Source organism: Moschus berezovskii, chromosome 9 (genome assembly GCF_049115385.1).
Source record: "Moschus berezovskii isolate FMDL1 chromosome 9, NW_MosBer_1.0, whole genome shotgun sequence".
In the NCBI taxonomy this organism is placed as follows: Eukaryota; Metazoa; Chordata; class Mammalia; order Artiodactyla; family Moschidae; genus Moschus; species Moschus berezovskii.
In genome coordinates this window covers 48046920-48069877 of record NC_142468.1, presented here as the reverse complement: position 1 = coordinate 48069877, position 22958 = coordinate 48046920, and the positions used below count along the sequence as shown (strand labels likewise).

General features: G+C 35.4%; 1 protein-coding gene across 2 annotated transcripts in view; it reads right to left on the bottom strand.

The window, feature by feature from the left end:
* Positions 1–22958, bottom strand: part of UNC13C (unc-13 homolog C) — a 691503-nt gene that overhangs the window by 331312 nt on the left and 337233 nt on the right. For both annotated transcript variants that reach the window (XM_055436715.2, XM_088839621.1), the window contains 2 exons: positions 3861–4030; positions 1041–1156 (listed from right to left, as the gene is read on the bottom strand). In XM_055436715.2, the coding sequence (XP_055292690.2) occupies positions 1041–1156; positions 3861–4030 (286 nt within the window). The remainder of the gene's footprint in view (positions 1–1040; positions 1157–3860; positions 4031–22958) is intronic.

Below are 22958 nucleotides of genomic sequence, written 5' to 3'. Positions count from 1 at the left end.
ATTACATATACATTTTCATAGATACACTTAGGAAAAATCATGTGCAAAGAGCAATGATTCTCCCAGCTATCTTTGTTTCTTAGGAAGGTACTTTCCCCATACCTCTTTGAACAGGGGGAATGGTATGGTCCTCAGCTTCACCACATATTTTTTGATACATGGGATGTCTCATTTGCATCATGGAAAAGCTCCGGTGACATGTCAGACTAAGCTTTCAGTTGCAAAGCATTCTGTAGAAGCCCAAGATTACTTGTCTGTGCATGGACACTGAAGCACAAAAGGGAACTAGTGCATCTCCCCTTTTGATTCAGTCTGAGTGGTCTCTACTTCTTTCTAAGCCAACCACGATCCTCTTTTTGGATAGTATATTCTCTACTATTCATGGGTGCAAACCTACATTCTGATACTCGCTACCCAGATATGTTTGTGGAAAGGGTAGTCAAAATGGAGGAGGGTTCAGTATGTATGAAGTCCTCTGTTATACTCAGAAAAAGACAGACAAATTTACTGCTAATTACATTGGCTCCCCAAAGACATTTCTACAACATCAGATTTTTCATATTTAATAGACAATAGTCCTAATTAAATCTTCAACAAAACCTGAACACTAACTCAGAGTTCTCAAAAATTAGCATGATTTGGATCTTCTCCTCCATCATTAAAGTATTGATACTATAGATTTAATGCTTCCAAAATATCACGACTTATTTCTTCAATGAATGCTTCCTAACAATCTTCTTCCTCCCTGGAAGGATGGTAATTTGCTCTACTTGTTCATTATCATTGCCTTGTTTATTAAAACTTGCCTCATATGCTTGTTCTAAACCTCATTCTAAGACAACCAGCCCTCTCTTCAGGGGGCAATATATAGTCTTGTGATACCCTAGCACATTACTTGCTATTGTAAAGAATAAGAACTTTAGGGACAATTTCACAAACCTAATTCAACCCTATTTTTAAAACAAATAGTTTGTTGCATTATCTCTAATCAATGCAATTTTTTTCTAGGTCTTATTACTAATGTAATTCAAGTTACTTACCTCATGTAGACATGTATATTGTATATGATACGGAGCAACCTTCTCCTCTCCTTTTATTTCCACATTAATTTTCAGTCGAATGGCCCCAGACACAGCTGATTTATCTGTCCGTTTCTCTGATAAAGCAGAAAGTAATTGGTCAGTCACTTTTGACAATATCATTTTTCTTATACAAGTTCTCAAAAGCTTAAAAAAAAACTTATATTGCTAAAAGTCATTTTTCTAGATCAGGTTTGATTAACAATAATGATTCTGCTAAATACAATTTAAAGTAATGTGTCTCTAGGTCATTGAGATAGTCAAAATGTGATATAGGTATTTCAAATAGAAAAGCTTAATCAGACGATTCTACCATTCTAATACAAATTTCCATGTACTAGATCAGTTAAGACGATAAAAATTAATTATTTGGGCAATTAAAAGCAAAATAAATAAAAGATAAAATTAATCAGGAGAGTATTTTATCAAAAAGTCCCATTCTTTCTGTCCTTAAAAAAAATGAATCAAAGCTCCAGCAAAAACAACCGTTAATAGTTTTCTCTGTCAGTGATTCATGAAGACCTATAGTCTACAACCTGTGTTTACTTATGAGTGTTAGATTCTTTCTTTCTTTGAATGGAGTCAATATGTAGTCAATTCAAATAATGTGTGTAATGTATGTATATATGCATCTAATACGAACTTAGGGGTAGCTTTGAGAGAAAGATAAACATAGCCACAAAATTTCTAGGGTGTGAATGTAGGTAGGGGACATATGACTGATACCTGTTTCCCTGATGAAACACATAATGCATCAAGCTGATCCATCTAAAAAACCAAAGATGAAAAGGGAAAGCCACACCAAGTCAGTGGTGAAGACTTCTTTAATTGCCCCTCTTTCTAAGCATTACTACAATAAGATACAGTTAAATCAAGAAGTCTACTTTCTTCTTGTGGAATGTCTGCTGATTTTTCCTGGTTAATAGTTAATAGTCACTGTGTTGCTAAGAGTCTTCTCTTAATGCTGGGATTATGAGAGTTTCTCTTACTGGCTAGGAGAGAGTTGATTCTCAACAAATGCTTAAGTTGTCTACTGTAGCGAAGAGAAAGTCAAGTCTTCAGACCTCTTTGTCACAGACCTTTCCCCAGGATCACATTTTAATGTTCCCCAGGGAAACATTTTAAGTACCATCATCACAATGGATTCATGGGACACAGGCTCTTCTTGGATACTCAGAACTTTTGGCTAACTCCTCCTCTGCATGGTAAAATGAATTCTGAGTGTTGAGGAAGGAGTAACACTGTACAAACAATGAAAATATGTTACTAACAGGGATTGAACCCATTGTGGATTTTATACAAAGCTAAAACCTGTTTTCCCTCTAAAGGTTAAACATCAGGAATGATGGCACAAAAGTGTTAATTGAGGATGAGCAGGCACAAGCATCCATGTTGGCCTGCATTGTATTTTTCTCTCCATACACTGAAGGACAGTTTCTGCAGGAGAGCTGGGTGGCAGATTTTATTAGAAGCACACTCAAACTCTTTTGCAAACTGACTATACCCTTGTATATTTTGTCAAAAGAATAATTTGAGGAATTTCTCTTCTAAATTATAACTCAATTCAACAACAAGCTAATTTATCACAGGAAAACAAAAGTGCATGTATAGTCAATTAAATTGCTCTTTAATTAAAACACAACTTGTGAGAATTGTGCAGAGTTAATGGTTTGAAATTTACCCTTTCCTAATATCTCTGTTTTCATGTATAAAGCTATTTAATAGTATAAACAAGATACAGGAGGATTATCATTATAAGTGAAGCAAAAACTCTATGTCAATAATGGAGAAGCATTATTTTAAGAGAGATTTCTTCAAAATAAAATATTTTTGATAATGAGTTTTTATTCTAGCTTGAATCATTTGTGTTCAGTTATATATCTCTCCTTATTAATCCAGATGGCCATTAATTCTGTAACCTCATTCCTTTACTTTGCAAAATTCTCTATTACTTGAAGTATGTAGGTTCTAAAAAGTGAAAAGCACTCTTTAATTTGCTAAATAAGTAGATATCCTAATCAAACATTTCATAATCCCGGAAGTATGTAAACTTTTCTTAGATTCACCACCATATCTTAAAAATGTAATTAAAACATTTCCAATAATATGATAAGTATATTTTTAGATCATGTCCTTTACAGAAAATGAGGTGATCCATATCTTTTTACTGTTATTAAATCAGCACTAAAGATTCTAGGTTATTATTCAATTGTGGGAAAAGTAAAATTAAAATGTCTTTATTTAATTATTGGCACAATAATAAAATTCCATTTTAAAATTATACCAATTAAACATTCTCATATCTTCATCATCAGAGCAAGCATAAGGGTAACCAGCTTTGCCTTACTAAAGCCTACTCATAACATCTTTGAAAGATATCTAAAATGTACTTTTTGTTTATTGCCAAAATTCATTAAAGGACTAACAGGAAATGAGAAATAAGTCAGACATTATTAAGTCACAGGTTATTTGTTTTCTATATATTTGGCAAATTTTTTTGAAGCTATACTTTATGAATTAAAAATTCAGAATGGAATAATATTTTTCTCCTAAAAGACACCCATTTGATTCCTTGAAAGACTTTTTTTCATCTCAAATTTGTCAGTATCTTTCAATAATATCAAGTTTAAATAATTATCACCTTATTTTCTAATGAAACTTACCTGCCTAAAGGCCAAGTAAATGTTCTAGAAAGGCACTGGTTATTTTTACCAATATGGGAATATAATACCTGTCACAGATATTCTGGAATTTTAACATGTTTCAAGTAGATATAGTCACCTAAATTATACCAGACATCCATTTCTCCACTCAGGGTCCTCACTTCTACAATTGTTTGTCCCAGAAAATCATCTGACTCCTTTTTGAAATGTTGCTTCACTCTGGATTTGATGTCATCATCTTCATCCCACACTCTGACTTTGATTCGATCTGTGGAGTTATGGCACTCACTGAAAATAGATGTGGACAAGTTAATAACCATTGCTAACTTCTCTAAATGTCATTTGATGTTAGCAATTTTAATCTTATCTAATCCAGAAAGGCATACCATATTGCATAGTAAATAAGATTTCCCATGGACCATTCCATCCATGGGATGTTGCAGGTATCAGAGACATTGAAAAAAGGCTGCAATTGTTAAGTAATGTTAATAAGAGAAAATCCTGCCCCCTTCCATTCTATTTCTTTTAACTGAAATACATATAACTGATTATGGGTCAGAAATCTGTGGGGTGCTTTCTCTATGATATATCTCCTATTTGCAACAGTTATCTATGGTAACATGTCCATGCTCAGAAAATTATGTATCATAAAGCTAATTTAATTGCAATGGGTATTGAGAAAGTGGGCATAACATAGTCTGCCTAATAAGTTAAAAATCTCAGTTAAAAACATGAGATATTATTAAAACAAGTCATGACATATGGATGCCCAACATCTCTAAAAATTCTCCTTCTATTTTGGCTATATTTCTCCTTATGTTCCTCATTGTCTCAAAACTTAAGCTTGATAAATCACATTCTTAGATTCCTTTGTAGTTATGGTCCCGATGTTTGACCTGAATTCAAGCAATACCTGAACTCAAATTGAGCAAAGTGAGGCAGTGGTTATATTGTGTGGGGTTTAATTCTTTTGGCAACAAGGGTGGTGGTCTTTAGCACTTTGTCATAGAGTCTCTGGTATTTAGTACTGAGGGACAAATAATTGATCAATAGTGGTAAATGTGTTTCTTTTTTTCTTTTTTTTTGCACAAAGAAGTCTCATGATATAATTGGACATTGTACTTGCACAGTTGATTTAGAGGCTGGCCTCTGGCCTCTTCAAAAATTCTTGAGCAATCTGAGTCTATGAAATAATTTTTTTTTCTGCATAAACTAGAGTGGACTCTGTTGGCTGCAATGAACAATAACGATTAATGTGATAGTTTTTAAAGAAAGAAGACAGCTACAATAATAGAACTTAAAATGTGGAATTGACTTTGTGGAGGAGATGATAAGGGCAAACACTGGAGGTTTAATTACCTCAGGCTTCAAAGCCACTGCATTTTGTAATGCAATAGCGAAACAGTTGGTCAAACTGTTGCTTGCTATACTTTAGAATCGTGACCACATACCAACTCAAGTTTTTTTATTAGTGTGAATGGTATGAGTAAAATTCAGAATATTGGAATATGCTCACTAAGCCTTGCTGCTTTCAAAAATGTACTGTGGTAGACAGAGATGCACTCAAACTATAGCTCGACTGCTTTAAGCAGAGATGCAAGGGGAACACAGCTATTCCAAAAGAGGTCACTCTGCTTGTGTCCCACACAACTGAGAATATCACAATTTGGAACTACACAGGGTTGAGGACTGCCAGCTGCTTCTGTATACAAAATGTATGCATACAAGCAGAGGTTTCTGAGTGCAACTTCAAAAATAGATAAAACTGTTACCCCAGGGTGTTTCAACCACCTTTCTTTAGGAAGTCTCTAAGTGACAATGAAAGGGAACTTAATGGCAAAGATCAGATTAATGGTGCTGCACCCTGACATACAGTGTTACAGGGGTAGCGGCAGCAGCCATTAGGTTAAGAGAAAGGAATTGATCAGAACAAAGGAGCCAGTGATAATGAGGTAAATTTTCCAGGAGTATGTGGTTACTTAAAAATTGTCTTGAAGCTCACCTCCTGGAAGTCTGATAAAACTTCCAGGGCATGGTATTTTTAAATGTGCCCCGGGGTTGCTACAGGCTTTATTTAAAGTAATTTCTGGGTCCTTGAACTCACTGCAGTAGGAAGTGGACTCCAAGTAGAACCTCTTCCCAGCTAGGAAGACCATAAACCTGAATTTCCTAGGACGGTCCCAATTTATGGTTTCATAGATCCTTCAATCCTTTTTAGAGCCCTCTTTCATTTACTTTCAACAGCTTCTGCGTACAATGCAGGCATTGGCACATTGGTCAAGGAAGCCCCCCCCCCGCCAGATGTAGAACCAAGGACGTGGAGAAAATATATAAAAGAAATTCACCAATAATTTTTCAAGCCCTCCTTCCCTTTCCTGCTTCTGTGCAATAGCCTGGTCTCCCTCGAAACTAGAGATGACCACTTGACATAGTTCTACAATTAAATATAAGCAAAAGCCTTCTGGCTCTGTCTCTTCTATTTTCTTCTTTTATTCCTCTGGAACATGGATGTAGAACATCTTCCACAGAAGATGAAAAATGAGGAACATAGATTAAGCTTTTCACTCTGAAGGGATAATAGCGTTATCGTTGTTGTTGTTTGGTTGCTCAGCTGTGTCTGACTCTTTGCGACCCCACGGACTGTAGCCCACCAGGCTCCTCTGTCCATGAGATATCTCAGGCAGTGCTGGAGATGGTTGCTATTTCTTTCTCCATACTAGCCCTCAAACGCCTCTTCCTGGAATTCTTGTTGAATGAAATCTCTTTCTGACTAAGCTACAATCATGACTTAATAAGAAGTTTAATATTCTAACTGAATCAGTGGAAGAATAATTTTAAAATCTACCAAGTTCATTTTGTTTGATTATATACAAAATGGTTTAAAATGTTTAATTTATTAACTCGTACATCATGAGGAACTCTGAGCTGGAAGAAGCACAAGCTGGAATCAAGATTGCCAGGAGAAATATCAATAACCTCAGATATGCAGATGACACCACCCTTATGGCAGAAAGTGAAGAGGAACTCAAAAGCCTCTTGATGAAAGTGAAAGAGGAGAGTGAAAATTTTGGCTTGAAGCTCAACATTCAGAAAACATGGCATCTCGTCCCATCACTTCATGGGAAATAGATGGGGAAACAGTGGAAACAGTGTCAGACTTTATCTTTTTGGGCTCCAAAATCACCGCAGATGCTGATTGCAGCCAGGAAATTAAAAGACGCTTCCTCCTTGGAAGGAAAGTTATGACCAACCTAGACAGCATATTAAAAAGCAGAGACATTATTTTGCCAACCAAGGTCCGTTTAGTCAAGGCTATGGTTTTTCCAGTGGTCATGTATGGATGCAAGAGTTGGACTGTGAAGAAAGCTGATCGCTGAAGAATTGATGCTTTTGAACTGTGGTGCTGGAGAAGACTCCTGAGAGTCCCTTGGACTGCAAGGAGATCCAACCAGTCCATTCTAAAGGAGATCAATCCTGGGTGTTCATTGGAAGGACTGATGCTGAAGCTGAAACTCCAATACTTTGGCCACTTTATGCGACGAGTTGACTCACTGGAAAAGAGTCTGATGCTGGGAGGGATTGGGGGTGGGAGGAGATGGGGACGACAGAGGATGAGATGGCTGGATGGCATCACCGACTCGATGGACATGAGTTTGAGTGAACTCTGGGAGTTGGTGATGTACAGGGAGGCCTGGCATGCTGTGATTCATGGGGTCGGACACGACTGAGCGACTGAACTGAACTGAACTATTTTTATACTTGCTGTGTTTTTTGTATTCCTTAACTATTTAGCATGTGTTTCACAAACTTTGACTTTTATGAAAATACAAAGGTTTATTATTTAGATGGGAAACTTTATGCTCATATAGGAAAATCTGACAGAATGATTTTTTATACATGAGAAAATCTATCACACATAACTCCCATTAAATCTTACTCTATTAGATCATTTCCACCTTGATTAATTAGCTGACAAAGATTCCTGTTTTAGTTCACCAGTTTGTGATTTGCCTTTCCCAGAAGAGGAGAATAAGATATTTTGCTGCAGAAACTCTTGGTAAATAAAATAAGCACTCTTAGGACAATTTACATTGTACTTTTTTCTTAACTAAGAACAATGTGCATCTTAAAGAGTAGTTAATATGTCCAATTTTATGTTTTTTCATTATTAAAGACAGGAATGGCTTTGTTTCCATGGGAATAAGTTATTCATTCCCAAGTTAAAACAAAGCATTTCACTCTTTGGAACTCAGGATTATGATGTGTGTTTATGTTCTGTTTTGTCTTTATTTCTATTTTCAATTTGCAGGTACCCTAATCTCTGCACAGCCAATCACTATTTGGTCAGTTTTCTTTTGGCAGTCATCCAAAAGGCTAATTTCCTGATAATTACTTATACCAAATTTTCAAATGGTCTCACTGCAATTTCTTTCTTTTTTTTTTTTTTTGATATTTAGTTTCCTGGATATAGTCCAAATACATATCTCCTATAATTAAGGCAAAACAAAGACAAAAAACAAATTAAAAAAAACAAAAATAAGCCCCTAACCCAAGTTATCAAAGTTTAATCTATTCTGAGAAGGACTGTTTTGCCTAAAGAGATGCTCATGAATTTCATAAAGCCAATAAAGCCTGATTTCAATAGAACAACAATCTCTTGCTCAAACAGTCATCCTCTGATGGGAAGTCATTATGAAAGTAGTATATGAGCAAAGAGTCATTCAAAAATGAGAACTGTATATATAGTTGAACTAGTTACAATGAAGCAACTAAAATAATCTCACACAGCAACTATACCAAGAAAAAAACCAATAGCAAATGAAGTTGCAATTAAAATCATATTCTTTTTCTTTAAGAATCTGTAAAATTCTAGCTATATATTTTAAGTACAGTAAATAAAATTTCTATAATATTTTAAATGTCATTGTATCAGATTTTGTTAATAGACACATAAGATAGATATTAAATGTATATATAAATGTGAGTTTATATACATATATACACATATGTATGCATTGAAACAATCTGTAAGGTTATATTCAAAATATAGGTGGTAAGATTAGTGACATTTTTTTAGTCTTTATCTTTTTCAGTTATAATCAACAATATTGCATTTTTAAAAATCTAACAATTATAAATAATCTCTTTCAACTCAAGCTGGAAGGCAGGGAATTGAATGAAAAAATCATTAGTCAGAAACTTGCAAGAACCATCCAGAGGCAAAGCAGCAGCAGCCTTTCAAACAGTAATTAAATTCTCTGCTGCTGCTGCTGCTGCTGCTAAGTCGCTTCAGTCGTGTCCGACTCTGTGCGACCCCATAGACGGCAGCCGACCAGGCTCCGGCATCCCTGGGATTCTCCAGGCAAGAACACTGGAGTGGGTTGCCATTTCCTTCTCCAATGTGTGAAAGTGAAGTCACTCAATCATGTCCGACGAGTAGTGACCCCATGGACTGCAGCCCACCAGGCTCCTCTGTCCATACGATTTTCTAGGCAAGAGTACTGGAGTGGCTTGCCATTGCCTTCTCCGAATTAAATTCTCTAGTTACAGCTTAATTCCTTAAACTCTGACCCACCAAATGAAAATATGTGAGACACCTGATGCACACATTTCCTCTCAATGATTTATTATGAATTATGTAACCCGCTTCCATCACAGTATAGGTGTCTTGTGATTGAATCAAGAGCCCTAACCCTATTATCTTTCAATTGTATTAGAGCAGATAGACAAACTCTAAGTCCAAAACCAGTGCCAGTGCACAATGACTTTTCCTACTACATTTATCAAGGGCATTTAATTATGAGAATTTGAATTGACAAAAAAAAAAAGAAAGAAAGAAAAAAACACCAGTCCTCAACATGTCCCTTTTAAGTTTTTCTGATGGTTTTCTATGTAGTAGTCAGATATTGTAGATCTATTCTAGTACTGTAATAGATCAAAGAACCAAAGGACAAAGATACACCAATCTTATATGATACACCAATTTTCCTGCTCTACCTTACAGCCCTACAATTGGATCATTAATACCTCAAAGCCCTTTGTTCTCTTTTTATATCTAACGTTTCCTTCACAGGTACTAATATTACAGATTAAAACTATTTTAATAACTGTTTTAAGTATTATTTGACATTAAAGATGATAAAAAATCAGTTATGTTAAAGTAAAAAGTAAGAAATTTTCTTGTTTAGAAAAATTCTTCGTGTCAATTTTGCTGTGAAAAGACAGACCATTTAGGGAGAGAGATCAGAAAACAGGAAGGTCTATATGATACCACTTATATGTGAAATCTAGAAAATAAACTAGAAAGAACAAAATAGTGCTTACCAGGGACCTAGAAGATGGGGAAATAGGAGAGATGATATTTAAAAGTACAAAATAGTAGCTAAATGAGTCCTAAAGATCTAATGCACAGTATAATGAATAGCGACAATGATATTATAATCATCAAATCTGCTAAGAGACTAGACCTTAATTTTACCCATGACAAAAAGGTTTTGATAATCATGATATGTGATAGAGGAGCTAGTTAATGCTACAATGGCAACCATATTATAGTAAACATGTATCAAATCAACCTGCTGTTCCTTAAATTTATATGCCAAATATATATTTTTTTAAAAAGCAACAGCATATATAGAAAACAGAAGGATCAAATTACTGTCTCAAAAAATAGAAGAAACATAAATGAGTGTGAGTATAAGATTGTGTGCAATAAGGGTGGTTTCTACTCACCACCTCCCTTGGTTCACCATACATTTTTCCATCTCAGACACTTTTTTTATTGTTTCTTGGGTAAGGATGTCTTTTCCCTAGTCCTCTACGTGATGAACATCTACCTGCCTCTCAATACCTGATAAAAGATCACCTCTGTATGAACATTCCCTAAAAAACATTTTTCCCAGTTCCTAGCACCTAGAGCAATTAGATATAAAAAAATTATTTACCAAAAATATAAGAAAATATCATTGGTCAGAAAAATCATACTCCTTTTTATTATTGTTCTTTAATTATTACAAATGTGCATATGCCAATTAGTGGCTACTTGTATAGCTGAAATTTAACCTATGCTTGAAGTTGGGAAAAAGATTCACTTTGGAAAAATGTTTGACATTTATTGGACATTGGATTAAAGGCATTATCTTTCTAAATCTGACTTTTCTTTAAATGGTGACATGCATTTTGTTTTCTTAAACTAACTTGTCCGAAGATAAACTGTGTGTCAATGATCTGTAGTGCAGAAGATAGTCAGTTCAGTTCAGTGGCTCAGTCGTGTCCGACTCTGTGACCCCACGGATTGCAGCATGCCAGGCTTCCCTGTCTATAACCAACTCCCAGAGTTTACTCAAACTCATACCCATTGAGTTGGTGAAGCCATCCAACTATCTCATCCTCTGTCGTCCCCTTCTCCGGAGGACGAATCATTCCCAGCATCAGGGTCTTTCCAAATGAGTCAGCTCTTTGTATCAGGTGGCCAAAGTATTGGAGTTCCAGCTTCAGCACCAGTCCTTCCAATGAATATTCAGGACTGATTTCCTTTAGGATGGACTGGTTGGATCTCCTTGCAGTCAAAGGGACTCTCAAGAGTCTTCTCCAACACCAGAGTTCAAAAGCATCAGTTCTTTGGCGCTCAGCTTTCTTTATGCTCCAAGTCTCACATCCATACGTGACTACTGGAAAAACTAAAGCTTTGACTAGACGGACCTTTGTTGGCAAAGTAATGTCTCTGCTTTTTAATATGCCATCTAGGTTAGTTATAAATTTTCTTCCAAGGAGCAAGCGTCTTTTAATTTCATGGCTGCAGTCACCATCTGCAGTGATTTTGGAGCCCCCCAAATAAAGTCTGTCATTCTTTTCATTGTTTCCCCATCTATTTCCCATGAAGTGATGGGACCAGATGCCATGATCTTTGTTTTCTGAATGTTGAGTTTTAAGCCAACTTTTTCTCTCTCCTCTTTCACTTTCATTAAGAGGCCTTTGAGTTCCTCTTCACTTTCTGCCATAAGGGTGGTGTCATCTGCATATCTGAGGTTATTGATATTTCTCCCGGCAATCTTGATTCCAGCTTGTGCTTCTTCCAGACCAGCGTTCCTCATGATGTACTCTGCACATAAGTTAAATAAACAGGGAGACAATATACAACCTTGACGTACTCCTTTTCCTATTTGGAACCAGTCTGTTGTTCCATGTCCAGTTCTAACTGTTGCTTCCTGACCTGCATACAGGTTTCTCAAGAGGCAGGTCAGGTGGTCTGGTATTCCCATCTCTTTCAGAATGTTCCACAGTTTATTGTGATCCACACAGTCAAAGGCTTTGGTATAGTCAATGAAGCAGAAATAAATGTTTTTCTGGAACTCTCTTGCTTTCTCCATGATCCAGCGGATGTTGGCAATTTGATCTCTGGTTCCTTTGCCTTTTCTTAATCCAACTTGAACATCTGGAATTTCATGGTTCACATATTGTTGAAGCCTAGCTTGGAGAATTTTGTTCATTACTTTACTAGCGTGTGAGATGAGTGCAATTGTGCAGGAGTTGGAGCATTCTTTGGCATTGCTTTTGGGACTGGAATGAAAACTGACTTTTTCAGTCCTGTGGCCACTGCTGAGTTTACCAAATTTGCTGGCATATTGAGTGCAGCACTTTCACAGCATCATCTTTTAAGTTTTGAAATAGCTCAACTGGAATTCCATCACCTCCATTAGCTTTGTTCATAGTGACGCTTCTTCTTATTGCCAAATTGCAACTTTACTTGAAGAAAGTAGGGAAAACCTGAAGATTATTCAGGCATGACATAAATCAATCGCTTACTATTATACAGTGGAAGTGACAAATAGATTCAAGGGATTATATCTGATAGAGTGTCTGAAGAACTATGGACAGAGGTTCCTGACATTGTATAGGAGGCAGGGATCAAGACCAACCCCAAGAAAAAGAAATGCAAAAAAGCAAAATGGCTGTCTGAGGAGGGCTTACAAATAGCTGTGAAAAGAGAAGTGAAAGGCAAAGGAGAAAAGGAAAGATATACCCATTTGAATGCAGAGTTCCAAAGAATAGCAAGGAGAGATAAAAGAGCCTTCCTTAGTGATCAATGCAAAGAAATAGAGGAAAACAATAGAATAGGAAAGACTAGAGATCTCTTCAAAATGATTAGAAATACCAAGGGAACATTTCATGCAAAGATGGGCACAATAAAGGACAGAAATGGTATGGCCCTAACAGAAACAGAAGATATTAAGAAGAGCTGGCAAAAATAACTATACAAAAAAGATCCCCATGACCCAGATAAACATGATGGTATGATTACTCACCTAGGCCAAAAGATAATGTAACTCTAATGAGCCGGAACAGTATATGTTGCCATTGCTTTATGGTTGTCTTATTCTACTCTGATATCCCAAGGTCTATGATTTATATGGTAAATTGTGTTTTTCGTCTTACTTTCAAGCCAATGTTCATAGGCATAATGGAATAATAACCAACTTGAAAAAATGATCTCCCTGATTTAAATTCCATTTGAGTCACTTACTAGCAAAATGGTTTCAGGCTTGTTATGTGATTACATTGGGCCTTCAAGGCCAATATATAAAACTGTTATAGAACATCAATAATAATCTTTTAAACATGATTAAATATATAAAAAACACAGAATTATGCTGGGCACTTAGACGGCTTTAATTAGACCAGCTAACTAATACAGCTAATTACATAATTCAAACATATATTTTGCTTTAATAGCAAAGGACAAATTACTGCAAATTTCCAAAATATGGAAAATTTAGTTAGCCTAATTATCAAAACACTGAAAATTAAATACTTGATTCATACTGATATGGTAAAATTTTATTCAACTACTAAAACAAAGTTTTAGATGAAAATTTTTATCAGGGGTCTCTCTTCTTTTTCCATTGATCTATATGTCTGTGTTTATGATGGTACCATAGTATTTCAATAACATTAGCCACTCAGTCATGTCCAACTCTTTGGTGACTCCATGGACTGTAGCCCACCAAGATCCTCTGTCCATGAGATTACCAAGGCAAGAATACCAGAGTGGGTTGCTATTTCCTTCTCCAGGGTATATTCCCAACTCAGGGAGTGAACCCATGTCTCCATGTCTTCTGCACTGAAGTTGGATTCTTTACCACTGAGCCACTAGGGAATTAGATTTTTTTTTCTCCTTAACAAAATGTTAAGTATAAGGTACAGTATTGGGTGTAAGTACACAGTGTATAGCAGATCCTTAAACTTCTCTTGCTTAATTTAAACTCTGTGCCTGTTGATTAGTAAATTCCCATTTCTCACTCTCTCTAGCCTCCAAAACCATCATTTTGGTCTATGATTCTGTTACTATTACTATTTCAGATGTCTCATAAAAGTGGAATAATGCAGTATTTGTCTTTTTATAACTGGCTTAGCATAACATCTTTAAAGTTCATCCTTATTGACACATATTGTAGAATTTCCTTCTTTTGTAAGGATGAATAATATCACATTGTATGTACGTATCACATTTTCTTTATTCATTCACCTGTCATTGGACAGTGAGGTTGTTTCCACTTCTTGGCTACTGTGAGTAACACTGAACGTGGAAGTGCTAATAACTCCTTGAGATTCTGATTTCAGTTCTTCTGGATATATGCCCAGAAGTCAGATTGCTGGATTATATGTTAGTTTTATTTTCAAATTTTTGAGTAAACTCCATACTGTTTTCCATAGCAGCTGCACCATTTTGCATTCCCATCACCAGTGGAAACGTTCACACAAGGGGGAAAAGACAGACAGGAACTGAAACCACAGAGGAAAGTCCCATCCAGCAGGAGACTGAAACATGGAAGAGACCCAGGCATATGTTGAAAAAACATACTCTGGCTTCTCCCATCTCCCACCTTTGATCTTACAGGAATGCTTTCTCATAGCAAAATCTAGTCGGCAGGGAAATCTGGCCTTCAGAGTTCAGTTCCCTGACATAAAGAGCATGCCAAAGACATTTCAGGGAATAAATGGTATAGCTAACAGGTAAATGACCAGCATATATGCCAAACTCATGTAGAAAACGCCATAAAGAAATATGTTACTTAATTCACAGTATTTCTTTGCTCGTACTCCTTTTAGCATTGGCTCGTCCTTCCCTGACAGATCTTAACATTTGCATTGTCATAGATAAAACTCTTTAATGCTAAAAGCATTTTTTTCAGAGTGTATCATTTAATTTCCTTATTTGAGGAAAGGAAACTGATAGAGAATAATAAATATTTTTTGTAATAACACAATGAGTAATTTGGAAAGAAAATTATGAGTATAAAAGTGCTTTGAAAAGATAACAGTGCTTTAAAATATGAACCATTTTATTATCATTAATACTGATATAACCACTCTGTATACATATATGGATGCTTTAAAACTTTTAAAAAAATATTGTTTTTTCACAAAGATGGAGCATCCCTCTACCAATTTCCACTGTAATAAGAACAATTTATATCACAATGTATTCAGTGCCCTACTTTACTCATTGAATGTTACTGTCAATATTTTAATGGAAATATATTGTTAATGTTAGTTTTTAACCTTTAAAAGGTTTTATACTTGATCTATATAATTGTATTTAATTTTATAAATGCGAGATCATACTCCACATGCCATTTAGAATCTTCATAAATTGTGTCCATCCTGACATATACACATGTACATCATTCTTTTTAATTATTATATGATATATTCAATTATATGATGTATCCTAATTGAATTCATCTCCTATAGTAGATGGTAGATGGCTATTTAGGTGGCTTCCAATATATTACTGCAATGCTACTGTAAAAATATTCTAGTCTGAGAAATTATTAAAAGTGGATTTTTTAGTTTGGAAATTATGTCAGTTACACATATCTGTATATCTGCTTGCAAAATAGGAGACCCAGGTTCAATCTCTGGGTTGGGAAGATGGCTTGGAGAAGGGAATGGCTACCCAATCCAGTATTCTTGCCTAAAGAATTCCATGGAGAGAGGAGCCTGGTGGGCTACAGTCCATGCAATTTCAAAGAGTTGGACATGACTGAGCAATTAACATATACTCACATTACTAAAATATTCTGCAGAAAGCATATATGTGTTTATACTTATACCTGTCTCTCTATACAATCATTAGTATGAATACTATCACTTTTCAATCTTTGCTAATCAGAAAATTTAAATATATTTTCTCATATTATAATGACTTTTAGGAAGCACATCTTTTATATATGAATGACATACGTATATACAATATGTGTGCAATATTTTCCTCTTTCCCACACCAGTTCAACTGAAAAGGAGGAAAAAAATAAAACTAATGAAAAATTCCCTCCTCCAAAGAGACCTCTAAAGAGCTTTTGATTATTTCTTGCCAGAGACAAAGGGTTAAAATAAATAGCCAGAATCTGTCCCTGGCAAGAGAACAGAATCAGTCAGCATGAATTTTTATTGGCACTTAAGTAACCTTTCTCTTAAATTCTCCCCTTCACTCTTTGCCAGAAAAGAACAACTGCTATTCTCTAGAGGAACTCTGGTGCAATAATTGGAAAGTCAGCAGCAAACTGAAGTTATACCAACTGCCTTATCAGACCTTATCTGAATACCACACTTGAAACAGAAGCAGTGATCATAAAGGTAAATACTATTAACTAATATCCCTCTCAATCCAAACATCAGCAACACAGAAACAGTGCAGAAGCTTGTGGAAGACTTCTGCACAAATGACCAAGGCACTGTTAAAAAAAAAAGAGAGAAGAAATTTAGGAAAGGCTGCCTTCCAGTTAACTTTTCCACTTAAATCTAAGCTCAACCAATTATCGGGAATATAACAATTGAGCTTAAGAACTCGTAAATAGTAATGTTGGGTATATGTCAGACCTCTCTGGATTCTTTTGCTGGATGTTATGGAAAATACAAAGAGATGCAATTCAAAAAGAAAAGAAACACCACATTGCTGAAGCCACTCGACAGCACCTGTGTTATTTTGCCTTTGGTCCTCATTATAGTAACAACCTTTCATCATTAAAATATAAACTCAAATGTCTTGAAAATTAGATTTGGATCAACTTAATTATGAATATTTAGCCAAAAAATTACATTAAAAAAAACCATCCATTTGAATATTTTCAGACTTTCGAAAGGATCCAGTTTAATCAACTGTGTGTGTGCATGCACGTGCATGCTCATGCTCAGTCATGTCTGACTCTTTGTGACCCAATGGACTGTGGCTTGCCAGGCACCTCTGTCCATGGAATTTTCCAGGCAAGAATATTGGAGTAGATTGTCATTTCCTTATCCAGGCTCTCCCTGACCCAGGAATTGAACCCATCTCTTCTGAGTCTCCTGCATTGGCAGGCAGATTCTTTACCACTGGGTCACCTGGGACATGAATCAACTACAAACATAGCTTAAGTCAAAAAAAGTATAAAAAACACTATAACTCCAGATGATATAAATATATAACTGATTATTCAGATAGAATTAATTTCAAAATAAGATATTACTGTAGGCTGAACCATAAGAAATTATAATTTTTTAGGTCAAAAAAATCATCAGCAATTTCATGTGGCTTGATCTAGCCATTACTACTAGCTCCATATAACAAAATCCTGTTTATGTCCTAATTGAAAATACACTTTGTACTTGGCAAGTACAAGAAATTCTGAGATTAAAAAAATGAGTGCATTTATAAAAAACCTAGTCTGATCATTAACAAAGATACTGAAGAAATTAGTGATGGTGGTATTAGAAGGCAAATAAAGAAAAGCACTAAATAACAAAAATATTCCAGATTTACTAAATTGAAGTCACTGGAGAATGGCATTGATCCTAGAGAAAATATTTGAAGATATAATAGCTGAAAGCTTCCTTAACATGGGAAAGGAAATAATCAGCCAAGGCCAGGAAGTACAGAGAGTCCCAGGAAGGATAAACCTGAGGAGGAATGCCCTAAGACACACAGTCATCAAACTGACAAAAATTAAAGGCAGGGATAAAACATTAAAAGCAACAAGGGAGAAATGACAAGTAACTTTCAAAGGAACTCCCATCAGGCTATCAGCTGATTTCTCAACAGATACTCTACAAGCCAGAAGGGAATGGCATGATACATGTAAAGTGATAAAAGGGAAGAACTTACAATCAAAAATATTCTACCCAGCAAGACTCTCATTCAGAAATTATGAAAAAATCAAAAGCTGTTCAGACACCAAAAGTTAAGAGAATTCAGCACTACCAAACCAGCTTTATAGCAAACGCTAAAGGAACTTCTCAAGGCAGGAAACATAAGAGAAGGGAAAGACCTACAGAAAATAAACCTAAAACAACTAAGAAAACAGTAATAGGATAAAATGAACCAACTAAAAGACACAGACTAGCTGCTGCTGCTGCTAAGTCACTTCAGCCGTGTCCGACTCTGTGTGACCCCATAGACGGAAGCCCACCAGGCTCCCCTGTCCCTGGGATTCTCCAGGCAAGAACACTGGAGTGGGTTGCCATTTCCTTCTCCAATGTGTGAAAGTGAAAAGTGAAAGTTAAGTCGCCCAGTCGTGTCCGACCCTTAGCGACCCCACAGACTGTAGCCTACCAGGCTCCTCCATCCATGGGATTTTCTAGGCAGGAGTACTGGAGTGGCTTGCCATTGCCTTCTCCGCACAGACTAGCTAGGTGGTTGAAAACATTTGCAATGCAGGCACTTCCAATTTCCATATAACTCTGCTTGACCCCCCAAATTGTATGTAGTCTATACTGTTAGGGTAATCATGTTCCCATTATGACTTGCAATTGTAATTATTTTTTTATTTTTGTCTGCCTACTGATTGTGAAAACTGATAGACATCTTTCACTATTATGATTATGTAACTATTACTCACTTAATACCACTGTATCATGATTGGTCAACAGAAAAATAAGAGAACTCTGTATCACCAAAACTACAATAGAAAAACCTATAATCACTTTTTAAAATCCAGATGCATATCAGAATTATGCTGAAATGTTTTGAAAAATACAAATGCCCAGGTATTTATTTTTTTCCTCCAGAGTTCCAAATATGTTTCTAATGAGTAGCTATCTTAAAAACAACTGTACTAAACAATGATCTTTTACTTTTATCTAGTTTGTTTAACTTTTTTATTTCATATTCAGTGACCCCATTTAATTAGGTTTATGTTTACCATTTTCTCCACCTTTTTTAATAGTCTTTCTTAAGCCTTTATCAAGAGTAGTAGAAAAGCTTTAGTATACTTATATATAAATATGTATAATATATATATTTTAGAAAACTTATGAATTTTTGCCTAACTAAAAAATTTGACATTTTTATTTCACTTGTTTGACTTAGTATGAATGCTAGATTTTTAATTAAAAAAATATGCAACAAGCAACAAAGGTTTACTGTATAGTACATAGAAATATATTCAATATCTTATAATAACATATAAAATAATTTCAAAAATAACATATGTGTGTATATACAGCTGAATCACCTTGCTGTGCATCTGAAACACTGTAAGTGAACTATACTTCAATAAACTATATATATTAAGAAAGAATATATAGTGTCCCATTTTTGACGGAATTATCCCAACACGTGAACTTAATTATTTTATAATAGTAAGGTTTCATAGGGCTTCCCTTGTGGTTTAGCTGGTAAAGAATCCGCCTGCAATGCAGAAGACCTGGGTTCGATCCCTGGGTTGGGTAGATCCTTGGAGAAGGGAAAGAATACCCACTCCAGTATTCTGGCCTGGAGGATTTCATGGACTGTATAGTCCATGGGGTTGCAAAGAGTCAGACACGACTGAGCAACTTTCATTATTCATTCACTAAGCTTTCATAAAATAATAAATCTATTATATCAAAAAGGGTATTATATATCATCTTCTAATTAGAAGACATGCTAAACGTCCCCTCAGAGTTAGTGGAAATTTTCCATCCTGTGTTTTCTTAATTTTACCCTTACCTCTGTCAAAACTGGGTCATAGTAAAAGCTCAAAATGTTATTCTACTGCTTATTTCAAGGCTTTAAATAAGTTAAAATACATTTTGTCCCCTTTACTATCCCTTCAAATCCAACTGTAATCAAAAGTTACTAGGTAGAGACATAAAACTGCAAGTAAAATCATGAAGACCAGATGCATTGGCAAGGGTTCCTTTGAAAGGAAAACACATACTGGTGATGCTAAACAAAGTAAATAACCTGAATTCAGCAGATAATGCTCAAGTTGCTGGCACAGAGAAGAAAGACATACCTTTGGAATTTTTTGGGAAAATTAATATTGAAGGGAGAGGAAGGAGAGAAAATTAAGGGTGAAACAATAGTGCAAATAAACAATTATGTCTATAAATATTTAAAGACATGTTATAAACATTTATAGACACACTCACTGGTAAGAAATTCACTTTAGAAGTTATCATTTGGAAATAACCATTAAGCAGATTTTTAGGCTTATTGTATACTCAACATTATTTTAGGAGGTCCTCACCATCAAATAACTCAATACTTAAGTTGGAAAACAACACTAACATTTATATAAAACAGGCATGAAAATCATTAAGAACTTTATCAAAAGTGCTCTAAAGTGTAGCATAACTAACAAGGAAACCTGTCACTGCAAGTAGACTTGCTAAGATGGCACATTGCTTTAATTTTGAGTAATGACTTTTTATAGAGAAATCAATGAGTAGCTATGAAAAATTTATAACATTATTATATACCAATTAGACCTTCCAGAAGGCCTGAGTAAGTCAAGCAATCAGGGCAGGGTGGGTGGAGGGAGGTAGAATCTCTGCTTTTGACTCTACTCCTTATAACTTTAAGAATATAAGGGAGAACTATACAAAAAAGATCTTAATGACCCAGATAATCATAATGGTGTGATCACTCACCACTTGAGAAAACTCTTTCTTTCTTGAAAGCATATGCCCATTTGAGGAGTTACTCATAAGCTTTCATAGCTGATCTGTTTATCATAGCTAATGACTGAAAAAAACGCAAGCATTCATCAATATGTGACTAGATATATGAATTTTATATGCATAGACTGAAATAATCGTGTATGGAAAGAAATGTACTATATTGGTATATACAGTAACTTAGGTAGATCTCAAAATAATTAGGTTGAGTGAAAGAATTCAGGGAAAAATAAGAGTATGTGCAGTATAAATCCATTTATATAAAATTATAAAAATGCAAACTAATCATATAAGACATCAAATCAGTGGTTGGCCAGGGGAGAGGGTTTCAATAAAGGGAAATAATAGGGGAAAGTGATGGGAAAGAAGTCCAGGAAAATTTTTGGAGGTGATGGATGTTTCAGTTATATTGATTGTGGTGGTGTGGTTACATGAATGAAAACAGATGCCAAAACCTAATAAATTATAGATTTGAAATATATGCAGTTACTTGTATGTCTCAGGTGGTTGTACCACTTTATTTTCTCAATGGCAATAAAGTAATTCCAGTTCCTCCACATCCTGGCTAACACTTGGCCATAATAGCATAAAGGTCTATAAAAAACAACAGGAAGTGTACTTTTGTAAAGTTCTTACACTGTGTGTGAAGTGGTATGTTATCACTGGTAGACTGACTGCAATAAAAATATATGCTATATTCAATACACATTTATGATTAAAAAAAAAACTCTCCAGAAAGTGGGCATAGAGGGAACATACCTCAACATAATAAAGGTTATATATGACAAACGCAAAGCAACATCATTCTCAATGGTGAAACACTGAAAGCATTTCCTCTAAGATCAGGAATAAGATGAGGATGTTCACTCTCTCCACTTTTATTGGAGAGCTACCTTTGGAAGCTCTAGCCATAGCAATCACAGAAGAAAAATAAAGAAATCCAAATTGGAAAGGAAGTAGTAAAACTGCTGCTGTATGCAGTTTGCATTTTTATACATGATATGATACTACACATAGAAAATCCTAAGACACTACCAGAAAACTACTAGAGCTCATCAACAAATTTGGCAAAGTTTCAGGATACAAAATTAATACACAGAAATGCCTTACATTTCTATACACTAACAACAAAATACCAGAAACAGGAATTAAGGAACCAATTCCATTTGCCATTGCATCAAAAAGTATAAGATATTAGGGATAAACCTTCGTAAGGAGGGAAAATACCTGTACTTATGAAACTACAAAATACTGATGAAAGAAATCAAAGATGGCACAAACAGATGGAGATATATACCATGTTCTTGGATTGAAAGAATCAGTATTGTTAAAATGACTGTACTACCCAAAGTAATCTACAGATTGAATGCAATCCCTGTCAAATTACCAACAGCATTTTTCACAGCATAAGAAAAAATTTTTTTAGTTTATATGGAAACACAAAAGATCCTGAATAGAAAAGCAATCTTGAGAAAGAAAAACGGAGCTGGAAGAATCATGTGTTCTTACTTCAGACCACACTACAAAGCTATAGTAATCAAAACAGTATGATTCTGGTACAAAAACATACCTATAGATCAATGCAACAGGACACAAAAAGTCCAGAGATAAACCCACATAACTACGGTCACCTAATCTCTGACAAAGAAGGCAAGACTATACAATGAATAACAGACAATCTCTTTAATAAATGGTGCTGGGAAAATGAGACAGTTACATGTAAAAGAATAAAATTAGAACTTTCTCAAACATCATAGACAAAAATAGACTCAAAATTGGTTAAAAGTCTAAATGTAAGGCTATGACTGTAACCCACCAGGCTGCTCTGTCCATGGAATTTTCCAGGCAAGAATAGTGGAGTGGGTTGCCATTTCCTCCTCCTGGAGATCTTCCTGACCCAGGGATCACACCCACATCTCTTGTGTCTCCTGCATTAGCAGGTGGATTCATAACCAGCTGCACCACCTGGGAAACCTAAAGTCTAGATACAACTCTTAGAGGAAAACAAAGGCAGAACACTCTCTGATAAAAATGGCAGAAAGACCTTTTTGATTCACCTACAGTAATGAAAATAAAACTAAAACAGATGGGACCTAATTAGATTTGTTGTTCATATTTATCTCGGTGTCTGTAGCACCTAGGAGAGTGACTCACACATAATGTTCATTGAATGAATTATTTTTCTAAAGATGGTTAGAGCTTATACTGACACACACAGAAATGCCTGGAAAACTGGACATAATGTTGTAGGGCTCTAGGTCAGAGAGCTTCAGTCTTCCAGTGTGGCTGCAGTTAG